Source organism: Neopsephotus bourkii, unplaced genomic scaffold (assembly GCF_033783945.1).
Source record: "Neopsephotus bourkii isolate Nb327-2 ecotype Australia unplaced genomic scaffold, CSIRO-AGI_Nbou_v1 NB_1869, whole genome shotgun sequence".
Taxonomy (NCBI): domain Eukaryota; kingdom Metazoa; phylum Chordata; class Aves; order Psittaciformes; family Psittacidae; genus Neopsephotus; species Neopsephotus bourkii.
Genome location: NW_026902342.1, coordinates 40,715 through 68,343, shown reverse-complemented (window position 1 = coordinate 68,343; position 27,629 = coordinate 40,715). Strand labels below are relative to the sequence as shown.

The window sequence follows — 27,629 nt, the reverse complement described above, 5'->3', positions numbered from 1 at the left end:
ACATTTATCCAGTCTTGGCTCTATGTTACCAAGAGAGGTTTTGATTGCCATAGTCTTGTATGTAGTGGATTCAACTTTGTGAATGTCCAAGAGGAACCTCAGACAAATGTGCAGGGGGGCACAACTGTCAATTCCAGCAATTTAAGAAACGGGCTTGAGGTTCTGGGAATACCTTTTATACTGAGAGCATCATTGCATGATTCTGCTTCAATCTTTGCAGAGGAAAGGGTCTACATAATGTAGAAACTCCTGGCTGTAGACACAAAATTCCCACACCAAATACATACCAGATTTCCTCTCCATCAAAGTCTAATATTGGTAAAGGAGAAGGCACTATGGACCAGAGGATGACACTTGTATATAGCGTTCAATTCATCACTTTATTTCCCTCACTGAGAACGCTATCTTCTATTTTGCCCATGAGGGACATGTTCCAAAGAGAGAGGGACAGTCAGAGCAGTGAGCACTGTGGGGTGCAAAGGATGATGGGTTCTACTCTGCAGGAGCCTGGGGACTGCCACAGGGGTTTGTCTCATTCATCTCTTTAAACAAACTCAAAGGGGACATCAGGGTGTGCAGGGACCATCCCACAGCACCTGAACTACAGAAATATGGCAGGAACAGAGACCTGGGCCAAGTTCAGCCAAGACTCCAGAGCATCAGGAAACCAGGTGATGATGAGGCAGGTCCAAGGCCAAAACATGTCAATCCAGATGAAGTAAACCCCCTGGTCAGGATCAGGCTCAGCAATGCCTAGGGAAATCCATTAGCAAGCCTAGGTCACCATCAAAGGATTTCATAAGAGTGCACACCTCCTGCTAAACAGGAAACCACAGTGCCTCTAATAAAACTCAACCTCCCTGGAGTGAGCTTAAATAGAGATGGGGGGCAATTGGGCAGGGGGTGGGGATGGAGCCCCAGCTGAGGCTGCTCAGGGGGATAAAGGCTATTAGTTCACCCTGGCACAACTCATCATAGCCTGGAAATGCCCATTTCTCGACCTTGAATACAGTGGAAGCCCAAAGGCACCAGCTCAGCTGTTGGACATCCAGGCACTGCATGTGCATAACCCCCCTGGGGATGGAAAACTGGGCCCTCAAGTGAGCACAGAGGGACAGCAGCAGCTCCAGAGATGGAGTCACTTGTGCTTCATGTCCCATTTGGGGACCCTCTGCAAGATCTGAAATGTCTCTAAAACCCATTCTCATTCTGTTGCCAAGGTCAGACTAAATTCTTTGCCCACAAGTATGTCAGAAGCATCCTAGGAGCTGCTCATCACTGCTGCTGAGTAGCTGTGATCAGGCATGGCTCATCCACACCATGTCTCTCAGATGCCCAAGCACCACAATGCCTTTCAGAGCTGATTTCACACCCTTTGCTTGACAACAAGCAAAATGCACCCAAAGAATCATTTACAGGTGCACTAATAAAGCCCAGGAACAATAACCGTAAATACGTGGATTTAAGGAGATGCCTTCCCCCTTCTCCCACACTGAGAGGAGGGAGTGGGTGCCAAGTGAAAGTCTACATGATTAACCCCTGATTATTTTCACAACTTTATCAACTGCCTTTCCTAACGCTACTTAAACAGGATTTCAGCAATGCAAAGAGAATTCCTGAAAACATTTCTACACTCAGAGTTACCCCTTGTTAACATCTTCATGTATAACCCACCCCAAATGTTGATTTTGCCTTTGCTGAATTCACTAAGTCAGTAATTATCCCCACAACAGGTTTTTATCATTTCACTGGGGTTTTTCTTCCATTTTGCTATGAGCAGTGATGAGAAGAGCAAGAAAACAGCAACCACCTGAACTCAAATCAACACCAGAACTGCAGTAGTACCTAAACAAAATTCTTTTCACTGATATCTGTCTACTAGGTCCAAGTGTTGTGACACGTATTACCCACCATACTGTGCTCTTGGTGTGTGGATTCAGGAAACAGTTCCCTGTCTACTTACTTCAAGAGAGTTTAGTTTATGGAGTTGGAGATGTCCCTGTGTTAGTTTGTTTCACAGAATCCCAGACTGGTTTGGGTCGAAAAAACCTCAAAGCTCCTCCAGCTCCAACCCCTGCCATGGGCAGGGACCCCTTCCACTGGAGCAGCTTGCTCCAAGCCCCTGTGTCCAACCTGGCCTTGAGCACTGCCAGGGATGGGGCAGCCACAGCTTCTCTGGGCACCCTGTGCCAGCGCCTCAGCACCCTCACAGGGAAGAGCTTCTGCCTAAGAGCTCAGCTCAGTCTCCCCTCGGGCAGGTTCAAGCCATTCCCCTTGGCCTGTCCCTACAGGCCCTTGTCCAAAGCTCCCCTTCAGCTTTTTCTCACTCCCCTATTAAGGCATTCAAAGGCCACAGTAAGGTCTCCCTGGAGCCCTTTCCCCCTCTTGCTGCCCATTACAGTCCTTTTATCACACTCCCCATCTGATCCTTCCCATCTCCTTTCTTCCACTATCGGGCACCTCTCCCTCAAGCTCTCCTTTCTGCCTTCAGTTTCCAGCACAATGGGTGGAAAAAGTTAACAGCACCATCAAGGAGAGCACAAGGACTGGGGCTGCCTCAGTCCCCAGAGACTTAAAGAAACAAATTCCCCAGGAAAGCCTTTCCAGGCAGAGAAACGACACGAGGGTGACCATGAGTAACCAGTATGGATGCACCAAGGGTAAGTTAAGCCTGGCCAAGCTGAGTGCTTCGGGTGATGTGAGCACTGAAGTTTGGATGAAGAAGAAATAGTGGACAGCATTTACCTCACTGTTAGCAAGCTCACCACGATCTTCTGTTGGCTCCTTTGCAGCCAAACTTGTGAGCTATGGTTTGAGTACAAGGAATTAAAGATGGGTGGAAAGATGGTTCATTGTACATGGTGCCTGACATTGCTGATGGACCCTGGCACCAACTCCAATTGGCAAGGTCCCTCTCACCTCCCTGCCATCATAATGTCAACCATGGCACCTGTGAAGCTGTAGCTGCCTCAGAAATGCTCCAAAAGTGGATGTGAAAGGTGGGGTTGTTCTGTGGTTTGCTCTAAGGGAGCCCAAAGCCCTGTTGCTTGCTCAAGCTGAGGTCATCTCCTTTGGGTACACTTCTCCAAACCAAGCAGCACAGAGAAGAGATAATGACCTGCTGTGGGCTTTGTCACCCTCCTGGGGCCCAAGGAGATTCACAGTCCCCACATCCCCACATCACTTGAAATAGGAAGGGGGTTTGCTGATGCTGGTTCATTCCCAGGCTCCCTGCACAGCTCCAGGCACGTTCATCTTCACATCCATCACTGAGAGCATCAGGAGGGCATCAGAGACAGAGCTGAGATGTAAGTGAGGGGCAGCATCTTCCAGCCCATTCTGAGCTCTCTGTGCAAGGACAGTGTGTGCTGAGCCATCATCTCCTGTGGTTCTCTCTTGCCAACAAGCAGCAGCTCCTGCCTCCACCTCCTGCCCTACTACAGGGTCCTGGGTTCCAGTTCTTGATGATGCTCTGGGCTTCCCAGGATGCTGCTGCAGTGAAGGCAGGCTTGGAGATCACCCTGGTGGAAAGCACCCTAAGGAGGCTTCCTCTCCTCTGCGCACAAAGGGCCCCTGGAAGCACCAGAAGCTTCAATGTACAGGACATTCAGGGTGCTCCCAATTGCTGAGATGAGGCAGGTCTGAAAGATGAATTTTTCCCTACCAAGCATAACGTTAAGAAGAGATTGCTGAGCTCTGGGGTTGCCTGTTTCTATTGTAGTGTCGAGGAACAGCCAAAGAACCCAGAAAAAGCTTTTAAAGCAAACAAAATGTGTCAGGAGGGAGGGGGAAAACCAACCTAAACCTCTGTGTAAGAATGCCTAGGTTAATAGTATGGTTTTGGTTGACAGGAACTTAGAGCTGATCCAGCTCCAGCCCCTTGCCATGGCAGCGTACACATTCACTAGAACAGGCTCCTCCAGTTCTCTGCAAACTGCACTTTACATAGTTCAGGAATTTATGACAATTTCCAGTTAGGAAGAAAACTAGCAGAGAGGGAAGAAGCGGGTGGTTGCCAAATTCCCACGAGAGGATGAAGGATCAACTCTGCACTGTGAAAGCACCACGTTTCTCTGTGTTCCAGGTTGAGCCGGATGGTCTCCAAGCCCCAGGCTCAGCACCAATGCAACCAATGAAGTGCAGCACTAGGATAAAGCTATTCAGGTGAGCAACCTACCAACTGCTTTCCATAGAGGTCATTGATCAACATCTCAAGGTGAGCCAGAGGAGCACACACCACGTTGTACCATGGTGTTTAACTGCTTCAGCACCCCTTTGTTCTACCTGTGCTGGCACAGGACTTTCCCCAACCTGTTCCTCATTGATCTGTGCCTGAACTCTCCCTTTCCATCCTGCAGGACTGTCTCTGAGCAGCTCCCACCACACAGAGGCTTTTCCACCTGGGACAGCACTGCCTCTTGGAGAAGAAACCTCCAGCCAGGAGCTCACACAGAAAGCACCATCCAGCCCATGGCACAAAGCAATTGCACCCAAGCGACCGAGTTCAGCCTGGTGGGGTTCACAGAGGAGCCGGTGACTCAGGTCTACTTGTTCCTGCTCTTCCTGCTCACCTACCTTGTCACCATCGTGGGCAACCTGGGCATCATCATCTTAATCAGGGCCAGCCCCCACCTCCACTCCCCCATGTATTATTTCCTGGGCAACCTGGCCTTTGTAGACCTCTGTTGTTCCACCATCATCACCCCCAAGATGTTGGTTGACTTGATGTCACAGAAGAAGAGCATTGCTTATGCTGGGTGCATGGCTCAGGTCTTCCTCTTTGATCTCTTTGGGGTAACAGAATACTTCCTGCTGGCTACAATGGCCTATGACCGTTACGTGGCCATTTGCCATCCCCTGCTGTACCCCCTTGTCATGTCCCCAAAGTGCTGTTTCCAGCTGGTGACTGGCTCATACCTCGTGGGGCTGACCAATGGCGTGGCACAGACCATCAGCATGTCCACCCTGTCCTTCTGCAGCTCCAGCACCATCGACCTCTTCTTCTGTGACATTTCCCCTCTCATCTCGCTCTCCACCTCTGACACCACCCTCAGCCACATCATCCTGACCACTGCAGCATCTCTCTTTGGTGTGTCCAGCAGCCTGGTTATCCTGCTCTCCTACGTGGCCATCATCGCCACCATCCTCAGCATCAATTCAGCCGAGGGCAAGCGCAAAGCCTTCTCCACCTGCACCTCCCACCTCACCACTGTCAGTATCTCTTATGGGGCATCCTTCTTCACGTACTTAAACCCCATCTCAAGCAGCTCAAGAGGAGCAGATAAATGGGCTGTGGTGCTCTACACCATGGTGCCTCCCATGCTGAACCCCTTGATCTACAGCCTGAGGAATAAGGAGGTGAAAGAGGCTCTGAGGAGACTCTTGAAAATAAAATGATCTTGAATTCTCCCAGTATAGGCTCAGATAGAATGGAGATGTGGGGAGGTGCTCACCTGTTTGGGAAGTGCCTTAGATGGACAACTTTTGGGGAGTCTTCTGCAGCTGAACTTATGTGATGGCTTATTTGATATCACCAGCTGAATACACAAATATGAACATTGCAAAGGCTTTTACAATTGCTCTGAGTCAAGGTATGGGCTTTGGTGTGTGTTGCTTTCCTTTTTCTTGGCAAATCAGAATAAACACAGAGTGAATTCTACTGTTCCACTAAATGAAACCCCTTTTTAAACTTAATGTGAAGTCATTTGGGGCCATAAGAAAAATACACCAACATTTATAGCAAGATAAATGGAGAGGACAGCAAATAACAGGCACACTGTGGAGAAAGTATTTACAAATTTTGATTCTCAAACCTCATTAAATGATTTCCACCTCTATTCACTTCATTCCATTTCAGACAGCAAAGAATTCAAGTTAAATATAGTACTTGGGTGACCTCTGTTATGAATGAAGGCGCTTTGAAAGAGTTTGAAGAAGTGGGAGTCATGAATCCCCACCAAAGGGCAGATCCTATCAAGGAACCCCTGTCCCCTGCTCCACACCTTGGCTTTCCAGCTCCCTGTTGGCAGCAATAAAAGCCAGGATCTCCATGGCAGCCTGAGCACAACAAAGCACAGGAGCTGTGGAGTTATTCTGCAGCCTCCAGACCTGCTGTATGGCAGCCCAGAGTGATTACATTGCCTGCCCTGATGACTCTCCTGTTGCCTTCCTGCACAGAGAGCTGATGGGTGATGGGCAAACACTGCATACATAAACCACCCCAAACTACTCCAATGTGTGCATTACCTCAGCCCATAGAGCTGCAGCCTCTGCCAGGACCATGGTGAAACCTGGAGCCATGGCTGAGCCTGAGGGCTATCCTAGAGACATGAAATAACTTGGGCTGGAGGGAGAAGCTCCATGATTGAATTGAATCAAGCCAGGATCAAAGCATTTGCTGATTCCTTAACAACACACAACTAAGAGGCACCCAGGGTCAATCAGCTGAATCCTGCTTTGTTCCCAAAGCTTCCTGATATTCCCTGGTTATTATTTAACCCAGACGATGGCTGTTTTCCTAAGGCTTGGGGATAAGTAAGGACAGCGGTTTCACACCCTTTCTGGCCCCTATGTCAGTGTTTGACTGCTCTTACAGTGAGGGTTTTCTACCTCCATCTGTTTCTAACTGGAATTTCCCAAGCTGCAAATTCACAGTAGGCAATCTCAGATTTACCCTCATCTGCAAGATCAAGCACATGGAGAACCTGCAAGTCAAATAGAATGGGACACCATTCTTTCAGGTATTCTGTGTCTCTTCAGTCATACAATCATAGAACGGTTTGGGTTGGAAGGGACCTTAAAGCTCCTCCAGCTCCAACCCCTGCCACGGGCAGGGACCCCTTCCACTGGAGCAGCTTGCTCCAAGCCCCTGTGTCCAACCTGGCCTTGAGCACTGCCAGGGATGGGGCATTTACCACTGCTTTGGGCAACCAGAAGTCATGAAGCAACATGTGCCTGTTCCTGAGCTGTCCCAGTTATATCTTCATGCTCTGTACTGGGCCACACAGACATAATTCCATAGTCCTAGACTATTATCCCAGTGAAACACTGACATGAGCACCAGCAGAGGGGATCAGACTGCATGAACCCAGGTCAAGAAGCACACAGGCATCTGGGACTGAGTTCAGTTGCCTGAACATTGACTGTTAACACCCTGGAGGGGCCCCTGGGTCTCCCTCTGAGCTTTCAGATGTTGCTCCAGAATGACCCAACCCTTCTGAAGGTTGCATGATGTACATGTCAAGTGCATGGCAATGTCCTCAACCCTTCAGGACAGAGCAAATGGCACCACATTTCTATAGGAGGGCAACCAAACCTGACCTGGAGCATTTCACAGCATCTGCCTCCTTCCCTGCAACTTAACTGGTAGTTTCAACCACAACTTAGAGGAAAATACGCAAAACAAAAAAAAAGGTGGTTTCTTAGATCTTAAATTATCTTTTTTTTTCCTTTATAAAGATTTAGTCCAACTGATAGGAAATTAAAATAAAGCTTTTAAGACTGTCGGGAGGAAGCATTAGGAGATCTGAAGTTGTTTCATATTCTTCAAATTCAGATAAATAAAAGTTGAGTCATTAAATCAGTTTTGTGTCTCCATCTGTGTTTGGTGGAGGTGTGTTCCTGTATCTCCAGTATTTGTTCAGATAAAGAGAGCAGTTTCAAGAGTTCAAGTGTGAAGACACACACACACACACACACACACACACACACAGAGCATCCTCCCCTCACTGTGTTTCCATCCCCATCAGAGGCTGGGGTCAGGCTGCATGAACTGGGCTCCTTTTGGACTCTTAGAACCAAGCAGGTTGGAAAAGAGATTCAAGCTCACCCATTCCAACCCTTACCCCAGCACTGCCAAGGCCACCCCTAACCCATGGACAGAAGCCTCGGCTATAGGGTTTGGGAGCACTTGCAGGGCCGGTGCCTGCAGCCCTGCCCTGGGCAGCCTGTTCCAATGCCTGAGCACCCTCTGGGGCAGGAATTGTTCCTCAGCTCCATCTAACCCTGCCCTGGTGCAGCTTGAGGCCGGTTCCTCTTGTCCCCTCTTTTGGATTAAAACAAACTGAAAATAGGTTTGAGGGGGGCAGCTGATGCAGTTTGACCTCCAGTGGGCCTTCAGATCCTGACTGGAATTAGTTGAATCCAGAGAAAGCTATTCTGAGATGCATATACCAGGGACAGAGGGTGCATGGTACAAGTCCTTCTGATGTTCAGACCTGCTCTGGACCACATCCATCCTCACCAACTGTCCTAGGATGTGACAAAACATCCTCTTATTCCCCTCCCTCCTAGAAGGGACCTGACTATCTCATAACTGGACAAGGAATTTTAGATGCTGAGGCAGGTGACCCCATTCCCATGCTTATTCTCCAATCCCAAAATCATAATGATAGGAAAACCACATTTATGAAAGCCAGTCAGACACGGAGGATGGATGTAGTGGACTTCAACTTGCCTCACAGCTTAAGAGACACAAGCACATCCATCCCAAGGCAAATAATGACAAGAAGTTTAAAGTATGAGGAGTCCTTGAGCAGGTCCAAAGGTGAGGAGAAATGCAATGAGCTTCTACAGCTCCCTTTATTAGGGGTCAAAAGTAGATAGGGACAAAGCACCCCTTTAGCAAGAACCACATTATCTGCACATGTCACAAAGACAGGGATGTGTCTTTAAAGAGAGAGTATGACCAAGTTTGTATGGGCACAGAAAGCCCTCCAGCAGGCCCCAGACCCAGGCTTTCCCAATACAAGCACTCACAGCTATTTCCATCACAAGAGATGCTGCTCACTTTGCCAAAGCAAGAAGCGGTCCCTGGGGACCAACCACCCTGCCAGGAGTCATCAGCTTTAACAAGACCTTCTGGGGGTTACCAAGGAAGTTTCCTCATCACCACGAAAGCTTCTCAGAAGACTTGGATGTGACTTACCTCATTCTTCATAACAAGCCATCAGAGATTAATTAGCTGGGGATAACAAGGAAGAAACTTTCTTCTTTGTTAACAAAGTTCACTTCTACAAGTGCCTTGCTTGACAGAGATGGCTCATGCCCAAAGCCAGTGAGCTGGAGGATCAGTGTGTTGGCATGTTTGTGTATTAAGGACAACTCCAGGGGCCTGGATCATGGAATCCCAGCCTGGTTTGTGTTGGAAGGGACCTTAAACCTCATCCAGCTCCAACCCCTGCCATGGGCAGGGACCCCTTCCACTGGAGCAGCTTGCTCCAAGCCCCTGTGTCCAACCTGGCCTTGAGCACTGCCAGGGATGGGGCAGCCACAGCTTCTCTGGGCACCCTGTGCCAGCGCCTCAGCACCCTCACAGGGAAGAGCTTCTGCCTAAGAGCTCAGCTCAGTCTCCCCTCGGGCAGGTTCAAGCCATTCCCCTTGGCCTGGCCCTACAGGCCCTTGTCCCAAGCCCTCTCCAGGTTCCTAAATCCCCTTTAGGCACAGATTTATGAAGAAAAGTTTCTTTCCCATTGCTCTGAAAAGAACAAACCAACACTAATATCTTCTAGGCAATTACTTCCTATCCATCTATGCAGAATATAAACCCTTCTTCAGGAAGTTAATAGCTGTTATCAGCAACATTTATAAAAGCAAACACACAGCCAGGACACTGCCTACATCCATTTTGCTTTCCTGTTCTCTCCAGGAAGTGCTTTATGGATGCTGAGCATTGAGGCTCTGCTGCATTAGAAATGATTCATCAATAGAACTGATCGAGGCCAGGTTGGACACAGGGGCTTGGAGCAACCTGCTCTAGTGGAAGGGGTCCCTGCCTATGGCAGGGGGCTGGAACTGGGTGAGCTTTAAGCTCCCTTCCAACCCAAACCATTCCATGGTTGCATGAAAAGCTGCTTTCAGCTTCTCACTTTTGAGTGGTCTTTCTGAAGGAGCCCAAACCTTCAGCACTATGAGCTGATGTTCCCCATTAGACTTAAACTGACTCTTCAGGCTATGGCCTCTGTCTGCTCTGAAAACAACCCACATTGTAGCTGTGTCTGCCCATCACCCTTCACTGCAAGTGCAGAGAACCATCCACTTATTCCAGAAGAAACCCCTGATATGGATGTTTAAAATAGAGCCAAGCTGAATCAAAGCCCCCAGATGCATCCTTGTCTCCATAAGAGGAACCTTCGGTGACTAATTCAGATGGGGAAACCTACAGTAAGATAGGATGACTCTTTGGACCTATGTGACTCAACCCCAAAACCCTGGAATGAGGAGTCATGAGTAAACTGCAGCTGGGATGGAAAATAAGCTTGGCCTGGGTGGAAAGACTTAAGGAGAAGAGGAAGTGATGGAGAAGTTCTGGACAACTCTGAGAGTCTTTGAGCCATGAAACAAGTTGGGCACATCTGGTTACGACCTATGGCCAGAAGCATGGAGCATCTGTGTCATCAGCATCAGATGACATCCAAGGAAAAGCCAACACTGCTCAGACAGGGCCTTGAAAGGCTGTTCCTGAACCAAGTTGTGTAACTGCTTATCACAGGGGATGAAATTCCACCCTGCCCCTAGGTCAGCATGGTGGTAGCTTTCCATGGAGCAGGCCCATCCAGGAAAGCAAGACACCAGCTACATTTCCTATGAGGAAATAAGTAGATGGGCACATGAAGCTGAGAGCTGGCCTTGATAAGGTTCCCCACCACCATGGTGATGGAGATGAGTAAAACAGTCACAAAGAAGAGCTTCTATACGTTGGTGAAGCCCAAGAGGACAAAGGTGGTCACACTCCAGTGGTTACCTCCAGCCACTCTCTTGGCAGCAGGAGACAAAGGAACATGCAAAGAGGTCGAATCACTTCTCCCAGCTCATAGGAACACACAGTGCATAATGTGTGCAGGATTTGGGGTTTCCTCTGTGAACGCACCCAATTACTTGGAGATAAAAACATGATGGTTGAAGTCCTAAATAATAAACTGAAAAATAATACCTTGATAAGATAATGCTCAATCATTCCTATATGGAAAAAATAATTTTAGAGCTTAAATCCTAAACCTCTGGCTGGTCTGTTATGGAAAGAATTGGTCAAGCAAAAGATAACAAAGTTCTCAAAAGCATCCAAAATCTTTTTAAGAAGTAGGCTTGTTTGGGGTGACATTATTCCTGTTTGTAGGAGTTGTTCTTATTTAAGGACAAGTAAATACAATAATATCATGCTTAATTTGCCACATGAATTAGTGCTGTATTAAGTAGATAAGAAACCACATTGGAGTGATTTTCTGACTCTCTAGTGATGCTTGGGTCAATTAAAGCAACACAAGAATCCCTGTATGCAATTCCATGTACATGTAGCTTCAAGGGAAAAACCAGGCCCTCCTCATCTGAATTATACTTGCATGTATTTCTCCTCTGTTCTTATATTTAAATAACATGTGTGTGTATAAATCCATATAAAAAGATGACTGCTGCTCATGTTTCCCTTAAATATGCATTCACCTTAAAACAATGCAGAGATGACCTTAAAGTATGCATATTGCCTGTTGAGAAATGAGCACCACTCCTCCTTCCCCTCCCACTTCCCTCTTTCCATCAGCCCCTTTTCAAGCAAGATGACCATTTCTTCAGCACAATTCACCTTCTCCCTCCACCCTTCCCAAAGCAGCTTTTACTGCCCCATTCCCCAGCCTGTGGTCAGATGTTCATTGCAGAAAGTTCCTTGACCCTCTGCCAATGCTCTTCTCAGGGTGCTGGTGGGTGCCTTTGCTTCAAGTACACATTGATGGCTCATTTCAACACAGTGAACACCACAACCACCTTGTCCCTCTCTGCTAAGCTGCCCCCGCAGACTGTCTTGGTGCTTAGAGCAAGTCTTCCCCATGGTCAGCACTCAGCATTTTCCCTTTTTGAAGTCTGATTCCACCTGCCTATTTTGGACCCAAAACTGGCCTTTGAAAAGCCATTTTGCTTCATATGCCTCCAAATTTAAATAACCTCAGGGTGGCTCTTTCCTGCTTGCAAAAGGAGGAAACAAAACCAAGACTGGGACTTGCTCCCTATACAGAAAAGCAGGCAACAGCAGACAGGGGTTTGCTAGGGCTTTAACACCTTTATATGGGTTCAGAAGATCCAGCTGAAGTTGCCTAAACCCACCTCAGACATGGGGGTGAAGGCAACTGCTGTTTCCCATTGCTAATGGCTCACACACTCAATGGCAACTTCCTCATCCTCATTCTTCTCCCTCACCTTCGGTAGTAATTACATAACTTTGACCAACATAAACAGTAGGCATCTCAAACAAACCTCTTGCATCTAACAACACCCCAAACAGCCATTCTCAATACCACTGCTTGTCTAAACAGGGCAAACCATCACCCATCCCACATCAAATACCCACATCCTATCACACACAGAAGCATCCCTTTCTCTGCGGTCTCTGCTTTACACATACATGCTGACACTGCAGGTCTCTAAAGCCAGCTGAATCCAGTCCTCTCCATGGGACTGTCTGTCCTTGCTGAACCCAACCTTCCAATTCTCACTTTCAATCTTTCCCAAGATACAGGAAATGCAAACTGCTCTTTATTGGATACAAAAAACATAAATGAGAATCCCAGAGTGGTTTGGGTTGGGAGGGATCTTAAAGCTCCTCCAGCTCCAACTGCTTCCACGGGCAGGGACCCCTTCCCCTGGAGCAGGGTGCTCCAAGCCCCTGTGTCCAACCTGGCCTTGAGCACTGCCAGGGATGGGGCAGCCACAGCTTCTCTGGGCACCCTGTGCCAGCGCCTCAGCACCCTCACAGGGAAGAGCTTCTGCCTAAGAGCTCAGCTCAATCCACCCCCATCTCTTTACAAGCCATGAACAGTGGTAAAGGCAGACACAGAGATGAACTCACCAGTGCCTGAAGAAGATCTCCTTGCTTCTTCCACCAGGACCTCAGGAGGGTTCCCTTCTCCAGGGTACCAATGGTGTCTAAAAGAAGTCATTCTAATATCTCCCAATTCTCTTTCAAAAGCAAGAAAGAGACACCTTGGCCAATAGTTTTAATGGGAGTAAGACCAAACTGAGACTCTGCCTTTCCTTTCTACATTAAGGGAAGCTAAGGTAGCTCGGTTTCCAGCTAGCCTAGGTAAGAGCTGGTAATCCATGTTCTTGGATCTTCCCATACATCTAGAATTCACACAATGGATAGGAGTGATCACCCCAGTGCAGGACCTACATGTTTGAAGTCCAAGTGTCCAACTCCTTTCCAATCAAAACAGGGGAAAACCACATTTCCATTGCTTCTGAGTCTTTTTTAACCTACCAAAAACAGGAAACATACCAGAAACCTCCTAAGAGAACCTCATTCATCCTCTTTCAGGTAAGGCTCACATTAAGAAACAAACCTCAATGTCTCTCCTTTATAAACCAAGGTCCCATTACAGCTAACGAGACTCAGGCCAATGCAATCAGCAGAGTTCATTCAGATCTCTTCAGCTGCAGCAATGGAGGTGTCTGCCTTGCAGTGAGATGCAGGAACCCCACCAAATCTCCCACAGCAATAAAGGGAGCTGATGGACCCAGTAAACAATAGAGGTGACATGGTGCATTCAAATGTAAGGAGATAAGTGCTTGCCCAACGACATTTGAGGTGATTCCTAAATCCAGTCACCAAGTGCCCAAAGAAGGGGAGGCAGCTCCTACCCAGCATTTGCTCAGCTGCCTTTAAACCAGATTTAACTACAATGAAAGCAGCTCCACCTGGAAGGGGAGAGCTAAAGCCATTAGGAGCTCAGCAGCAGCAATGCCAGAAGCCACGCTCCTCATTGCCTGCTCATCATGACCCACCAGGCAGATGCATTGCAATGCTGGCTGCTGCTTCTGCTTCCTAGAACCTCACCTCTGCTTCCAGTAGGGTCTCCCATGCCAGTCAGGTCTCAAATGAAGGGTCAGACAAAGTGTATCCACGGGCAGGATGGGCTCACTAGCCTTCGGGCAACCATCCTAGGAGAAGGACAACTCCAACTTCAAACCTGGGCAGATGGAGCTCTTGTAGCCCTGTAAGGCCATGCATCTAAGAGAAGGACACTCTAATCAAACCTACGGCCTGAGGACTTTGCTGTCACCGTCCAAGCTCGCTAGGCCCTGGCAGATAAACCTCAGGTGTAAAGGGTGAGGCCAGTTCTGCGCACGCTGTGCCTCACCTAAAATAAATCCACTGCGCAGGCCTGAAGGGTTTACCCACACTTGCAAAGCCCTGTAGCGACAGGCGAGGGACGAAACGGAACGTGGTAAGTGATAAGCTGCACTGGAAGGGGCATGCAGGCGGTTCAGGACATTGGTCACTCCAGATTGACCCAGGAGACACCTTCTGCTGTGCTTTTTGTAGCCGGATTTGCCTACCCCACATTGGCCTTCTTAGTCATCAGCGTGCTTGTAGTAAGCGTGGGTAAAACCCTTCCCGAATCTTTCTTCGCAAAGTCAAGCGATGGTCATGATGATGATGATGAGTTCATCCTGGGACAATTCACCCCTACCTCAAAAAGCCCCTTTCTCACTGGAAAAGCTAAGAGTCACCACCTCAGGTGTTGGAACTCCAAGCTCTAGATGTGGATGACCCCACTGGGGATGGAAAACTGGGCTCTCAAAGGGCCCTCCACAGAGGGACATCAGCAACTCCAGAGATGGAGTCATTTGTACTTCACGTCCCACTTGGGACCCTCTGCAAGGTCAGAAATGGCTCTAAACCCATTCTCATTCTGGTGCGAAGGTCAAACTGAAACCTTTGCATGGCCCACAAGTATGTCAGAAATACCCTATGATCTGCTCATCACTGCTGCTGTGTATCTGTGATCAGGGATGGCTCATCCATGCCCTGTCTCTCAGATGCCCAAGCACCACAATGCCTTTCAGAGGTGATTTCACACCCTTTGCTTTTCCTTCTCTTTGTTTCCCTCTGGTAAAGCATGAGCAGCCCTGGAGGCTTCCTCCCAGGAGAGCACATGCAACTGTATTTACAGCCCCAGCACCACAAGCTGGGCTCTTGGAGTCTGGCAGGAGCTCCCCTCTCTTCACATCAGGTGCTTAACAGAGCTGATGCTGGTGCGTGGATGTTCTCTGCTGTGTTGGGGATAAACCCTTGGCTCCCATCACTCAGTGGCAGAAGGAAGGCACAAGAGGTAACACCAACACAAAGCAGAGCTTCACCTGCACTGAGGCAGTGGGCTTGCTTCTGCGTGTCCTCGGGTCCTCTTTGGGAAAGCTGTTCCAGAAAACAGCCTTACCAATGTGAGTTTATTTCTAAGAAGAGGGAGCAATGTCTGGTGCAGGTTGTGTATATTTTACACAGGCAGCTAAAGCAAGATGCACTGATTTATTCAAGAGTTAAATGAGAATGAATCTTATTTTGTTATAAAGAAATGCAACAGTTCAGACTGCCAGCAGTATATGGTCGCTAACAAATCAGCCTTTGGAACCAACCTTTTATAACATCAAGTACATTTTAAAGCAAGCAACTTAATGCCCATGGGTTTAGGATGCTGCAGTGTGCTGGAGCTCAGGGAGTTATAAAATATCTATTTAACCCTGTGAATGTTATCTGTTGTGAATGATCTCAAATATTCTGATAAATGTGATTTGGTGACTGGAATGATAACTAAAAGCTGACGGAAAATGTCTGGAAGTCATTCATGTGTAAGCTGAGATTTCACTGGGAATGTGACTTTCTCTTGCTTCAGGTTTACATTCAGTCCTATGAGGTTCTCCTGAGATGTCTTCTGACACAAAGTGCCTCTAATCTTAAGGCAATTGAAGATCTGATTCTTTTCTCAAATATAAAGAACCCATCTCTGTGAATAAATCCAGAGTTTTAATTTTCCCAGCATAGAAATCTGAAAAATGGCTTCTGTTGCTTCAATATGCTCTTTGTTATTTTTCAAATATCTCAGCCTAAAACCATACAGTATATATCATTTGGGTGAAAAAATGTAGTCGTGTACACTAAAATGTAGTAGTTAAAATAGTCACCGATTGGAGTTAAGTATGGTCCAAATCTGAATCTCCATTTTTGATCAGTCTGATGTTTCTCCTCCTTTTGCCTTAGCAGGTAACACTTTGTTATGGGAGGAAATCAAACCCAGATTAAATTCGTCCTATTGGGAATTACAGAGAGCCCACATCTGCAGACTCCTCTTTTTGTCTTGTTTCTATTGATTTACATTGTCACTTTAGTGGGGAACTTCGGCATTATCATCTTGGTTCGGATGGTTCCCAGCCTCCACACCCCCATGTACTTCTTCCTCACCCATTTTGCCTTCACTGACATCTGCTATTCCACAGTCATCTCCCCCAGGATGCTGGCAGACCTGTTAGCAGAGGACAAAACCATTTCTTTCACTGCCTGCATGATGCAGCTCTTCACCTTTGCTTTCTTTGCTACTATAGAGTGTCACCTCCTGGCCATGATGGCCTATGACCGACACGTTGCTATCTGCCACCCCCTGCTTTATGTGACCATCATCTCCAGCCGTGTCTGCTGGCAGCTGGTAGCATCATCCTACCTATTCGCCTTCCTCAGTGCCATCATCTACACATGGTGCACGTTTGGAGGTTCTTTCTGTGGTCCCAACCGCATTGACCACTTCTTCTGTGACGAAGTTCCTGTGCTAAAGCTCGTGTGCTCCGATACCCACAGCAGCGAGATGGTCATCTTTGCCTTTGTCACCATCAATGCAGTGGGTGTAAGTGTGGTCCTTTTGCTCTCCTACATCTCTATCACCCGCACTGTGCTGAGGATGTGCTCAGCACAGAGCAGGGCCAGAGCCTTCCACACCTGCGCCTCCCATTTAATGACTGTTTCCATGTACTTCGGGACCGGATTCTTCACCTACCTACAACCTCCATCTAGCCACAGAAGCCTGGATAAGGTGGCCTCCATCTTCTATGCTGTGCTCATCCCCATGCTCAACCCATTCATCTACAGCCTGAGGAACAGGGAGGTGATGGGGTCTCTGGGGAAATGTGGAAGGAGGTTGCTCAACCTCTGGCAACACAGAAGATTTTTGTCATCCACTACATGAACAGTTCATCCCAAGTGAGAAAGACTATGGGGCACAAAAACAAAGGGATTTTTCCCAATAATCCCCATTATTTGATGTGGATTCTTCCACAGTTCCTTCACAATACTCAATTACAATATTTAATGAGATATAGACCCCCCCAGATCACATCTTCTTTCCTTGGAGGGAAACCAAGAGGAGAGGAACCTCTTGGTGGCTTCCTTTGTGAGGCAAAAGCAGCAGTGGCTTCTCTAAGTGCACTTATTGAAATATATTTTCCTTCTACTCCTGGCCTTGAAGGATCATCTCAGCTTTTGAGAACTAAGCTTCTACTTACCCGCTTATGAAATCATTTCTAAAGCAGATGGGGAACTACAGTGGTTTAAACAGCTAGGCTGAGACTGCATGGCTAAAAATAGTATAGCAGGCTCCTTTTAATTAGTAAGATGGTCAAATATGGCAGAAAAGAGAGATGTAGATATATGGATTTGTGTGTATGTGTGTCTTTAAGTTATTACCTCAATACCAGCTGTTATTTGTAACATATATGATACATGATGTCTGATTTTTATGATGCCATTTATCTTCACTTGGGAGAGGTGACAGTCTAACTCTGCTTTCATAATGTCAATCTTTGCTGTATTCAAAAGGAAAATTGTAATAAGATAAACCTGCCACTATGTGCAGTGCCATCATTTTTTAAATGAGATGGATTAGTAAGTGCTCCAATGGAATAGACTGTCAGATCTGCTGCTCACTGAGATTGACCCTTCCACAGGGCCCCCATGGAGATCACGGAAGAACCAGTCTAGCTTTATACCTGTGATTTCATGTCATGGGAACCCAGCTTAGGGCCAAAGGGGTGATACCTATCCTACCACTGTGCTGCCCGTGTATTTTTGAGGACTCTTCAAAGCCTTAACAGGCTATGCTCCAGCAGCGGCCCTTTGGTGTCCACCAGATGACTGATGACCATGATGTTTGGTCCTGGCACTACACAAGGAAACACCAATCAGCTGTCCTCAGTCCTAACTTTTGTCACTGATAAAGATGCCTTTTTCTTGCAAGATACTTGACCTTGTCCCTCTGCTCCAATAAAACCCCTCACTCTTACCTCTGAGTTCTTTATTAAAGCTGCTGGGGTGGGAGGGAAGAGGAAGTGTAGTTTTACATTTGCTTGCTGAAAAAGAGTCAGAGAAAAGGTTTCAAAAGATTCATTGCATTTGGTTGTGCCTTTCAAAGAGCAGAAGCTGGTGGGAATCAAGGTCTCAAGCTGCACCTTTGAATGTCAAGGGGAAACCCTCCCAAGCTGCAGCTTCACAGGAGATTTCACTTAAAGTTATTGTAGGCAATTGTTCCAGAGATTGAGGATTCTGGGTTGAGGGAAATGCAACCTGAGAATGAATCACAACGGGTTTAGTAATACAGGGAAAATATAGAGATAACAAAAGACACAGTAAAGGATAATTCTGATGGTTGGTTATCTCACCAACCCCAAAGACCATGTAATGACGATCAGGAAACCGGCTCTGAGAAACATCATCACAGTGCGAGGTGGCAGGCTCAACATAAGCAGGCGTCCCTGTGAAGGCAGTGTTGACCTGGGTGGTATAAGGTTCTGCCTCCCCACACCGCATGAGGCTCGGGCTTTTATACTAGCAGAAATGCACACTCATTCTGATGCAGGGGTCCAGCCCTCATCGGAAGAAGAGGCCAGCAATACCTAGAAAGGTCTCCGAGGGCTGGGACTTTTCCAGGGATCAGCTAAAGCGGGATCTAACAGAGAGGAGCCACCACAGACAAACAGTACTTGTCCATTTTTGTGTGTTTCACCATGGACCATTATCTGGTGTCACTGACACAGCAATAGAATTCATAATAACGGTGATGAACTGTGCTGAGAGCACCCAGTGTGAAGGACAATTTGGGCACATCAAGGGATTCTCCCATTCACTTTAAGGGGTGTTTTACATTCATCTTAAGTGCCGTTCACTTAAATGGTGTGATACATGCAATTCCATTTGGAGATAAGCACCTATATCCCATGTCCATCCCCAGCTCGTGGTCAAGCACACCAGGAAAACCAAATCGTCTATTTCCCATAAGAATTAATTCTCTAGAAAGATTCCATAGACGAAAGACAAAACTGAACCCAGAATCGATCGTAACTGAGAGCTGTCTGGGTCAGAAAGAAGCAAATAAACACTGGTGTGGGAAAATATTTTTCCTTTACCTGTTGGAGTGAGAATTAACTTACATTTGGGAAGCATACGGGTCGTGAACAGTGTCCTTTGTGTGCTCTGGCAAACAGTAGTGAGAGGTCTGGGGAAAAGTGGCTTCTACCTGTGGTCAGTGAGGGAGCCAGAATTGATGTAATTACTTGCTGACAAGCTTGGCAGGACAGAGACTCTGATGTCAGAGAGCTTCTTGAAATCTTGCACCACACCTTGTTTTCTTCCTCTTCTTTTGTCACATATTGTAGCTGAGACATATAGTACAAATAGAATCATAGAGCCACAACGAACCCAGGTTTCACCTCAAGAGATCATCTGGTCCAAGCTTTAATGGGAAAGGGAGCCTAGATGAGAAGTGTCACTTGTAGGGGTCATCGCTGCTTGATAAATTACCCCACTATGGTGTTCTTATCCCCTCCTTGGTTTAAGAAAGATTCCAAAGCAGAGACATGTGAAATGCTTAAAGGTTTACCTAGACATGGTGCTGCATTCCTAAGAGAGGCCTGGATTGCCATAGTCTTGCATGTGGTGGATTCAGCTCAGGGAACTCCCAAGAGGAGCCTCAGTCTAACGTACAGGGGAGGAACAATTGTCAATTCCAGCAACACAAGAAACAGGCTTGGGGTTCTGGAAATACGTTTTATGACAAAAGCATCATTGCATGATTCTGCTTCAATCTTTGCAAAGAAGGGATCTGAAAATTCAGAATCCCCTGGCTGTAGACACAAAATTCCCATACCAGGTAGATAACAGAGGTCCTGCCATAAAAGTCTAATAATATACTTGGTAAAACAGAATTAACTAACGACCAGAGATAAATATTGGGAAAAAGTTCCCCTTAGTACTCTATTTCTGTCACAGAGAAGAATAACTCCTTTTTTAGCCATGCAGGAACACAGTCTGGATGGAGAGGGACTGCCATGGCAGTGAGCAGTGGTTGGGCTGTTGGGTGCAGAGGGTGATGGGTTCTACTCTGCAGGAGCCTGGGGAATGCCACAGGGCTTTGTTTCCTTAATCTCTTTAAACAGAGACAAAGAAGAACACCACGGTGTGTAGGAACCATCCCACAGTACCTGAGAGAGAGAAATAGGGCAGGAATAGAGACCTAGGCCAAGAGCAGCAAAGACTCCAAAGCATCAGGAAAGTTGTGATGATGAAGCAGACACAAGACCAAGCCAAGTCAATCCCCTGCTCAGCATCCAGTCCAGAAATCACTAAACAGATCCACAATGAAGCCTAGATCACCATCAAAGGATTCCTTAGATGTGCAGAACTCCTACTAAACTGGAAAACACAACTGCTCTAATAAAGCACAAGCTCCCTAGGCTGAGCTAAAATAGAGATGGGGCACAAACAGGCAGAAGGTGGGGATGGACCCCCAGCTGGGGCTGCTCAGTAGGACAAAGGCCTATTAGCTCACCCTGGGACAGCTCATCCCTGCCTCAAAATGCCCCTTTCTCACCCTTGAATGCAGTGGAAGCCCAGAGTCACCAGCTCAGATGTTGGCATCCAGGCATTGCATGTGGGTAACCCCACTGGTGATGAAAAACTGGGCACGCAAGTGTGCACAGAGGGACAGCAGCAAATCCAGAGATGGAGTCACTTGTGCTTCAGTTTCTATTTGAGGACCCTCTGCAAGATCTGAAATGTCTCTAAACCCATTCCCATTCTGTTGCCAATGTGAAAGTGAAATCTTTGAATGGTCCACAAGTATGTCAGAAGCATCATGTAAGCTGGTCATCACTGCTGCTGTGTATCTGTGATCATGGCTCCATCACTCCATGTCTCTCAGATGCCCAAGCACCACAATGCCTTTCAGAGGTGATTTCACACCCTTTGCTTTTCCTTCTCTTTGTTTTCCTCTGGGAAATCATGAGCAGCCCTGGAGGCTTCCTCCCAGGAGAGCACATGCAACTGTATTTACAGCCCCAGCACCACAAGCTGGGCTCTTGGAGTCTGGCAGGAGCTCCCCTCTCTTCACATCAGGTGCTTAACAGAGCTGATGCTGGTGCGTGGATGTTCTCTGCTGCACTGGGGATAAACTCTTGGGTCCCATCACTCGCTGGCAGAAGGAAGGCACAGGAGGTAACACCAACCGAAAGCAGAGCCTCACCTGCACTGAGGCAGTGGGCTTGCTTCTGCATGTCCTCAGGTCGTCTTTTTACTGTCTTTGTCAGAGAAGAGCCTTACCAAAGTGAGTTTTCTTCATGAGAAGAGGGAGCAATGTCTGGTGCAGGCTGTGTTTCTTTCACATAGGCAGCTAAAGCAAGATGCACTGGTTTATTCAAGACTTCAATGAGGATGAATTTTATATTGTTATAAAGAAATGCAACAATTCAGATTGTCAGCAGAATATAGTCACTAAGAAATAGCCTTTGGAATAAGCACATTGTAATATCAGTTCCTTTTTAAAGCAAGCAACCCAATTCCTATGTGCTTAGGATGCTTCAGCATGCTGTAGCTCAGAAAGGTATAAATCATTAATTTACCAGTGCGAGTGTTATCTATTGTGAATAAGCTCCAATAGTTTGATAAATGGGGTTTGGTGACTGAATGATAATCAAAACCTAAGAGAAAATGCCCAGAGGTCATTCATCTGTAAGCTGTGATTTCACTGGGACTGGGACATTCTCTTGCTCCACGTTTACATGAGATCATATGAAATTACTCTGAGGTGTCTTCTGACACAAATTTCCTTCAAACTGTAAGCAAATAAAGATGTGATTCTTTGCTCAAACCCGTGTGCTTCACTAAATCCAGAGGTTTAATATTCTCAGCACAGAAAAGCAGAAATGCCATTTGCTGCTTCAACAAACTGCCTCTTCTCTCCTGAATACCTCATCTGAAAAACATAAAATATATATCTTTTGGTTACAAAATATATTGGAGTATTTTAAAGTGTCACAGTTGAAATGGTCATTGATTGGAGTTAGATATGCTTTTGATCAGTGTGATATTCTCTTGCTTTTGCCTCAGCAGGTAACACCTGGTCATGAAAAGAAATCACACCCAGGTTGAATTCATCCTGTTGGGAATTACAGACAGCCCTCGTGTGCAGACCCTTCTTTTTGTCTTGTTTCTGTTGATTTACATCGTGACTCTCGTGGGGAACTTTGGCATTATCATCTTGGTTCGGGTGTCTCCCAGCCTCCACACCCCCATGTACTTCTTCCTCACCCATCTTGCCTTCACTGACATCTGCTATTCCACAGTCATCTCCCCGAGGATGCTGGCAGACCTGTTAGCAGAGGACAAAACCATCTCTTTCTCTGGCTGCATGATGCAGTTCCTTGCCTTCGCTTTCTTTGCTACTATCGAGTGTCACCTGCTGGCCATGATGGCCTATGACCGGCACGTTGCCATCTGCCAGCCCCTGCTTTATGTGACCATCATTTCCAGCCGTGTCTGCTGGCAGCTGATAGCATCATCCTACCTATTCGCCTTCCTCAGTGCCATCATCTGCATGTGGTGCGTCTTTGGAGGTTACTTCTGTGGTCCCAACCGCATCGACCACTTTTTTTGTGATGTAGTCCCTGTGCTCAAACTCGTGTGCTCTGACACCCACATCAATGAGATGGTCATCTTTGCCTTATTCACCATCAATATCGTGGGGGCAAGTGTGATCATTTTGCTCTCCTACATCTCCATCATCCGCACCGTGCTGAAGACGTGCTCAGCACAGAGCAGGGCCAGAGCCTTCCACACCTGCGCATCCCATTTAATGACTGTTTCCATGTACTTTGGGACAACATTCTTCATGTACCTACAACCTCCATCTAGTCACAGTAGCCTGGATAAGGTAGCCTCCATCTTTTACACTGTGGTCAACCCCATGCTCAACCCACTCATTTACAGCCTGAGGAACAACGAGGTGAAGGAGGCTCTGGTGAGGTGCGGGAGAAGGTTCTTAAACCGCTGGCAACATTAAACAGTTCTGTCATCGAGGACATGAACAATTCACCTCAAATGAGACAGCCTATGGGGCACTAAAACCATGGATTTTTCCCAATAATCTGCATGATTTGATGTAGGTCCTTCTGCACATACTGAACAAAAGCCAAGGACAGTGATGAATGAGAAAGAGACTCCCCAAATCACATCAAGACCATGCGAAAATTGATTCAGATTCAAGCAGGTACAATGACCGGTCCCAGATGTGCCTATCCATGACAAGCATCTCAAATGAAGATTACCCTGCTTATTGCAAGGGGCTTGGAACAGATGGTCTTTGGAGGTCCCTTCCAGCCCAAACTGTCCTATGATTCTATGATCCTTCCTCCGAAGGAAACCAAGAATAGTGAAACCTCAAACTTGAATTCACTTCTCAGTCACTTGTATGAAGAAATCACCCTGCATTGTCCCAGACCTCATTTCCTCACAGGAAACACCAATCAGCTTTCCTCAATTATAAATTTTGCCACTGATAAGTATCTATTTTTCTTCCAAGATTCTTGACCTTGTCCCTCAGCTCCAATAAAATCCCTCACTCTTACCTGTGAGTTCTTTATTAAAGCTGCTGGGGTGGGAGGGAAGAGGAAGTGCAGTTTTACATTTGCTTGCTGAAAAAGAGTCAGAGAAAAGGTTTCAAAAGATTCATTGCATTTGTTTGTGCCTTTCAAAGAGAAGAGGGTGTGTGAATCAAGGTCTCAAGCTGCACCTTTGAATGTCAAGGGGAATCCCTCCCCTGGCTGCAATTTCACAAGAGATTTCACTTAAAGGAAGAAAGCGTAGACAATATCATTCATAATATAGCATGATGAACTGTGCTGAGGCTACCCACTGTTAAGGACAATTTGGGCACATTAAGGGGTCATCCCATTCACTTTAAGTGGTGTTTTACATTCATCTTAACTGCCATTTACTTAAACGGTGTGATACATAGAATCCAGGCACGATACAAGCACCCACATTCCATGCCCATGCTTAACTCGTGCTAGTGCACACGGGAAATACCAAATAGCGTATTTCATAGAGGAGGTAAGACAGTGGCTCATTTCCACAGATGAAAGACAATCCTGAACACAGAATTGATCCTAACCGAGAGCTGTCTGGGTCTCAGAGAAGCCAAAACACACCAATGGGGGAAAATATCTTTCCTTTACCTGCTCTGAGTGGGAATTAACTGATATTTTGAACATAATACAGATGGTGAACAGTTTTTTTTGTGTGCTCTGGCAAACAGCAGCAAGAGATGAGAAGTTGTCATTTGTCTGTGGGAAAGTGGCTTCAACCTCTGCTCGGTGAAGGAGGCAAAACCGATATAATCAGATGCTAAGGAGCTTGGCAGGACAGAGACCTTTGATATCATAGAATCATAACATCATAGAATAGGTAGGGTTGGAAAGGACCTTAAGATCATCCAGTTTCAACCCCCCTGCCATGGGCAGGGACACCTCACACTAAACCATGGCACCCAAGGCTCTGTCCAACCAGGCCTTGAACACTGCCAGTGATGGAGCATTCACAGCCTCCCTGGGCAACCCATTCCAGTGCCTCAGCACCCTCACAGGAAAGAACTTCTTCCTTAGATCCAATCTAAACTTCCCCTGTTTCAGTTTGAACCCATTACCCCTTGTCCTATCAGTACAGTGCCTAATGAAGAGTCCATCCCCAGCATCCCTATAGGCCCCCTTCAGATACTGGAAGGCTGCTATAAGGTCATATCAGAGTACTTCCTATAAAAACTGCACCACACCTTGTTTTCTTCCTCTATTTTGTTGGATATTGCTGCTTAGACTATACATATAAAATCTTAGAGCCACAAAAAGCCCAAGTTGGGACTAGAAATCATCTGGCCCAAGATTTGGTGGGAAAGGGAGCCTAGAAGAGAAGTGTCATCTGTAGGGTTCATTACCCCACTCTGGTGTCTTTATTTCCTCTTGGCTTTAATAAAGTTCTCAAAGCACAGAAACTGAAATGCTCAAACATTTATCATGGCTCTATGTTCCCAAGAGAGGTTTTGATTGCAATAGCCTTGTATGTAGTGGATTCAACATTGTGATTGTCCAAGGGGAACCTCAGTCTAATGTGCAGGGGGGCACAATTGTCAATTCCAGCAATTTAAGAAACAGGTTTGAGGTTCTGGGAATACCTTTTATACTGAAAGCATCATTGCATGATTCTGCTTCAATCTTTGCAGAGGAAAGGGTCTACATAATGTAGTAACTCCCGGCTGTAGACACAAAATTCCCACACCAAATACATACCAGATTTCCACTCCATCAAAGTCTAATATTGGTAAAGGAGAAGGCACTATGAACCAGAGGATGACACTTGTATATAGCGTTCAATTCATTACTCTATTTCCCTCACTGAGAACGCTATCTTCTATTCTGCCCATGCAGGGACACGCTCCAAAGAGAGAGGGACAGTCAGAGCAGTGAGCACTGTTGGGTGCAAAGGATGATGGGTTCTACTCTGCAGGAGCCTGGGGACTGCCATAGGGGTTTGTCTCATTCATCTCTTTAAACAAACTCAAAGGGGACATCAGGGTGTACAGGGACCATCCCACAGTACCTGAACTACAGAAATATGGCAGGAACAGAGACCTGGGCCAAGTTCAGCCAAGACTCCAGAGCATCAGGAAACCAGGTGATGATGAGGCAGGTCCAAGGGCAAAACATGTCAATCCAGATAAAGTATACCCCCTGGTCAGGATCAGGTTCAGCAATGCCTAGGGAAATCCATTAGCAAGCCTAGGTCACCATCAAAGGATTTCATAAGAGTGCACAATTCCTGCTAAACAGGAAACCACAGTGCCTCTAATAAAACTCAGCCTCCCTGGAGTGAGCTTAAATAGAGAGGGGGGGCAATTGGGCAGGGGGTGGGGATGAAGCCCCAGCTGAGGCTGCTCAGGGGGATAAAGGCTGTTAGTTCACCCTGGCACAACTCATCATAGCCTGGAAATGCCCATTTCTCGACCTTGAATACAGTGGAAGCCCAAAGGCACCAGCTCAGCTGTTGGACATCCAGGCACTGCATGTGTATAACCCCACTGGGGATGGAAAACTGGGCTCCCAAGTGTGCACAGTGGGACAGCAGCAAATCCAGAGATGGAATCACTTGTGCTTCATGTCCCATTTGAGCAGCCTCTGCAAGATCTGAAATGTCTCTAAAACCCATTCTCATTCTGTTGCCAAGGTCAGACTAAATTCTTTGCCCACAAGTATGTCAGAAGCATCCTAGGAGCTGCTCATCACTGCTGCTGAGTAGCTGTGATCAGGCATGGCTCATCCATACCATGTCTCTCAGATGCCCAAGCACCACAATGCCTTTCAGAGCTGATTTCACACCCTTTGTTTGACAACAAGCAAAATGCACCCAAAGAATCATTTACAGGTGCACTAATAAAGCCCAGGAACAATAACCGTAAATACGTGGATTTAAGGAGATGCCTTCCCCCTTCTCCCACACTGAGAGGAGGGAGTGGGTGACAAGTGAATGTCTACATGATTCACCCCTGATTATTTTCACAACTTTATCAACTGCCTTTCCTAACGCTACTTAACAGGATTTCAGCATTGCAAAGAGAATTCCTGAAACCATTTCTACACTCAGAGTTACCCCTTGTTAACATCTTCATGTATAACCCACACCAAATGTTGATTTTGCCTTTGCTGAATTCACTAAGTCAGTAATTATCCCCACAACAGGTTTTTATCATTTCACTGGGGTTTTTTTTTCCATTTTGCTATGAGCAGTGATGGGAAGAGCAAGAAAACAGCAACCACCTGAACTCAAATCAACACCAGAACTGCTGTAGTACCTAAACAAAATTCTTTTCACTGATATCTGTCTACTAGGTCCAAGTGTTGTGACACGTATTACCCACCATACTGTGCTCTTGGTGTGTGGATTCAGGAAACAGTTCCCTGTCTACTTACTTCAAGAGATTTTAGTTTATGGAGGTTGGAGATGTCCCTGTGTTAGTTTGTTTCATAGAATCCCAGACCAGGGATCTGTTGGAACAAGTCCAGAGGAGGACACGAGGATGCTCAGGGGCTGGAGCAACTCCTGTATGGAGATAGGCTGAAAAAGTTGGGGCTGTTCAGCCTGGAGAAGAGAAGCTGTGTGGAGACATCAGAGCAGCCTTCCAGTATCTGAAGGGGGCCTATAGGGATGCTGGGGATGGACTCTTCATTAGGGACTGGAGTGATAAGACAAGGGGTAATGGGTTAAAACTTAAACAGGGGAAGCTTAGATTGGATATAAGGAAGAAATTCCTTCCTGTGAGGGGGCTGAGGCACCTCCTGAGGCACCTGGAATGGGTTGCCCAGGGAGGTTGTGAATGCTTCATCCCTGGCAGTGTTCAAGGCCAGGTTGGATGAGGTGTTGGGTGATATGGTTTAGTGTGAGGTGTCCCTGCCCATGGCAGGGGGATTGGAACTGGATGATCTTAAGGTGCTTTCCAACCCTAACT

General features: G+C 46.8%; 3 protein-coding genes across 3 annotated transcripts; all 3 read left to right on the top strand.

Annotated features, from left to right (window-relative positions):
* The first annotated feature begins 4,470 nt into the window (after positions 1-4,470).
* Positions 4,471-5,397, top strand: LOC133207353 (olfactory receptor 5G3-like). Its single transcript, XM_061344158.1, has one exon. The coding sequence runs from the start codon at positions 4,471-4,473 to the stop codon at positions 5,395-5,397; it is 927 nt and encodes a 308-aa protein (XP_061200142.1).
* A 10,640-nt stretch (positions 5,398-16,037) lies between these two features.
* On the top strand, positions 16,038-16,997 carry LOC133207342 (olfactory receptor 8U3-like). The gene has a single exon (XM_061344145.1). The coding sequence runs from the start codon at positions 16,038-16,040 to the stop codon at positions 16,995-16,997; it is 960 nt and encodes a 319-aa protein (XP_061200129.1).
* Positions 16,998-21,037: 4,040 nt separating this feature from the next.
* On the top strand, positions 21,038-23,138 carry LOC133207341 (olfactory receptor 5AP2-like). Its single transcript, XM_061344143.1, has 2 exons — positions 21,038-21,169; positions 22,224-23,138. Exons 1-2 carry the CDS (start codon positions 21,083-21,085, stop codon positions 23,136-23,138), a joined length of 1,002 nt encoding a protein of 333 aa, XP_061200127.1. The 5' UTR covers positions 21,038-21,082.
* Positions 23,139-27,629: the final 4,491 nt, after the last annotated feature.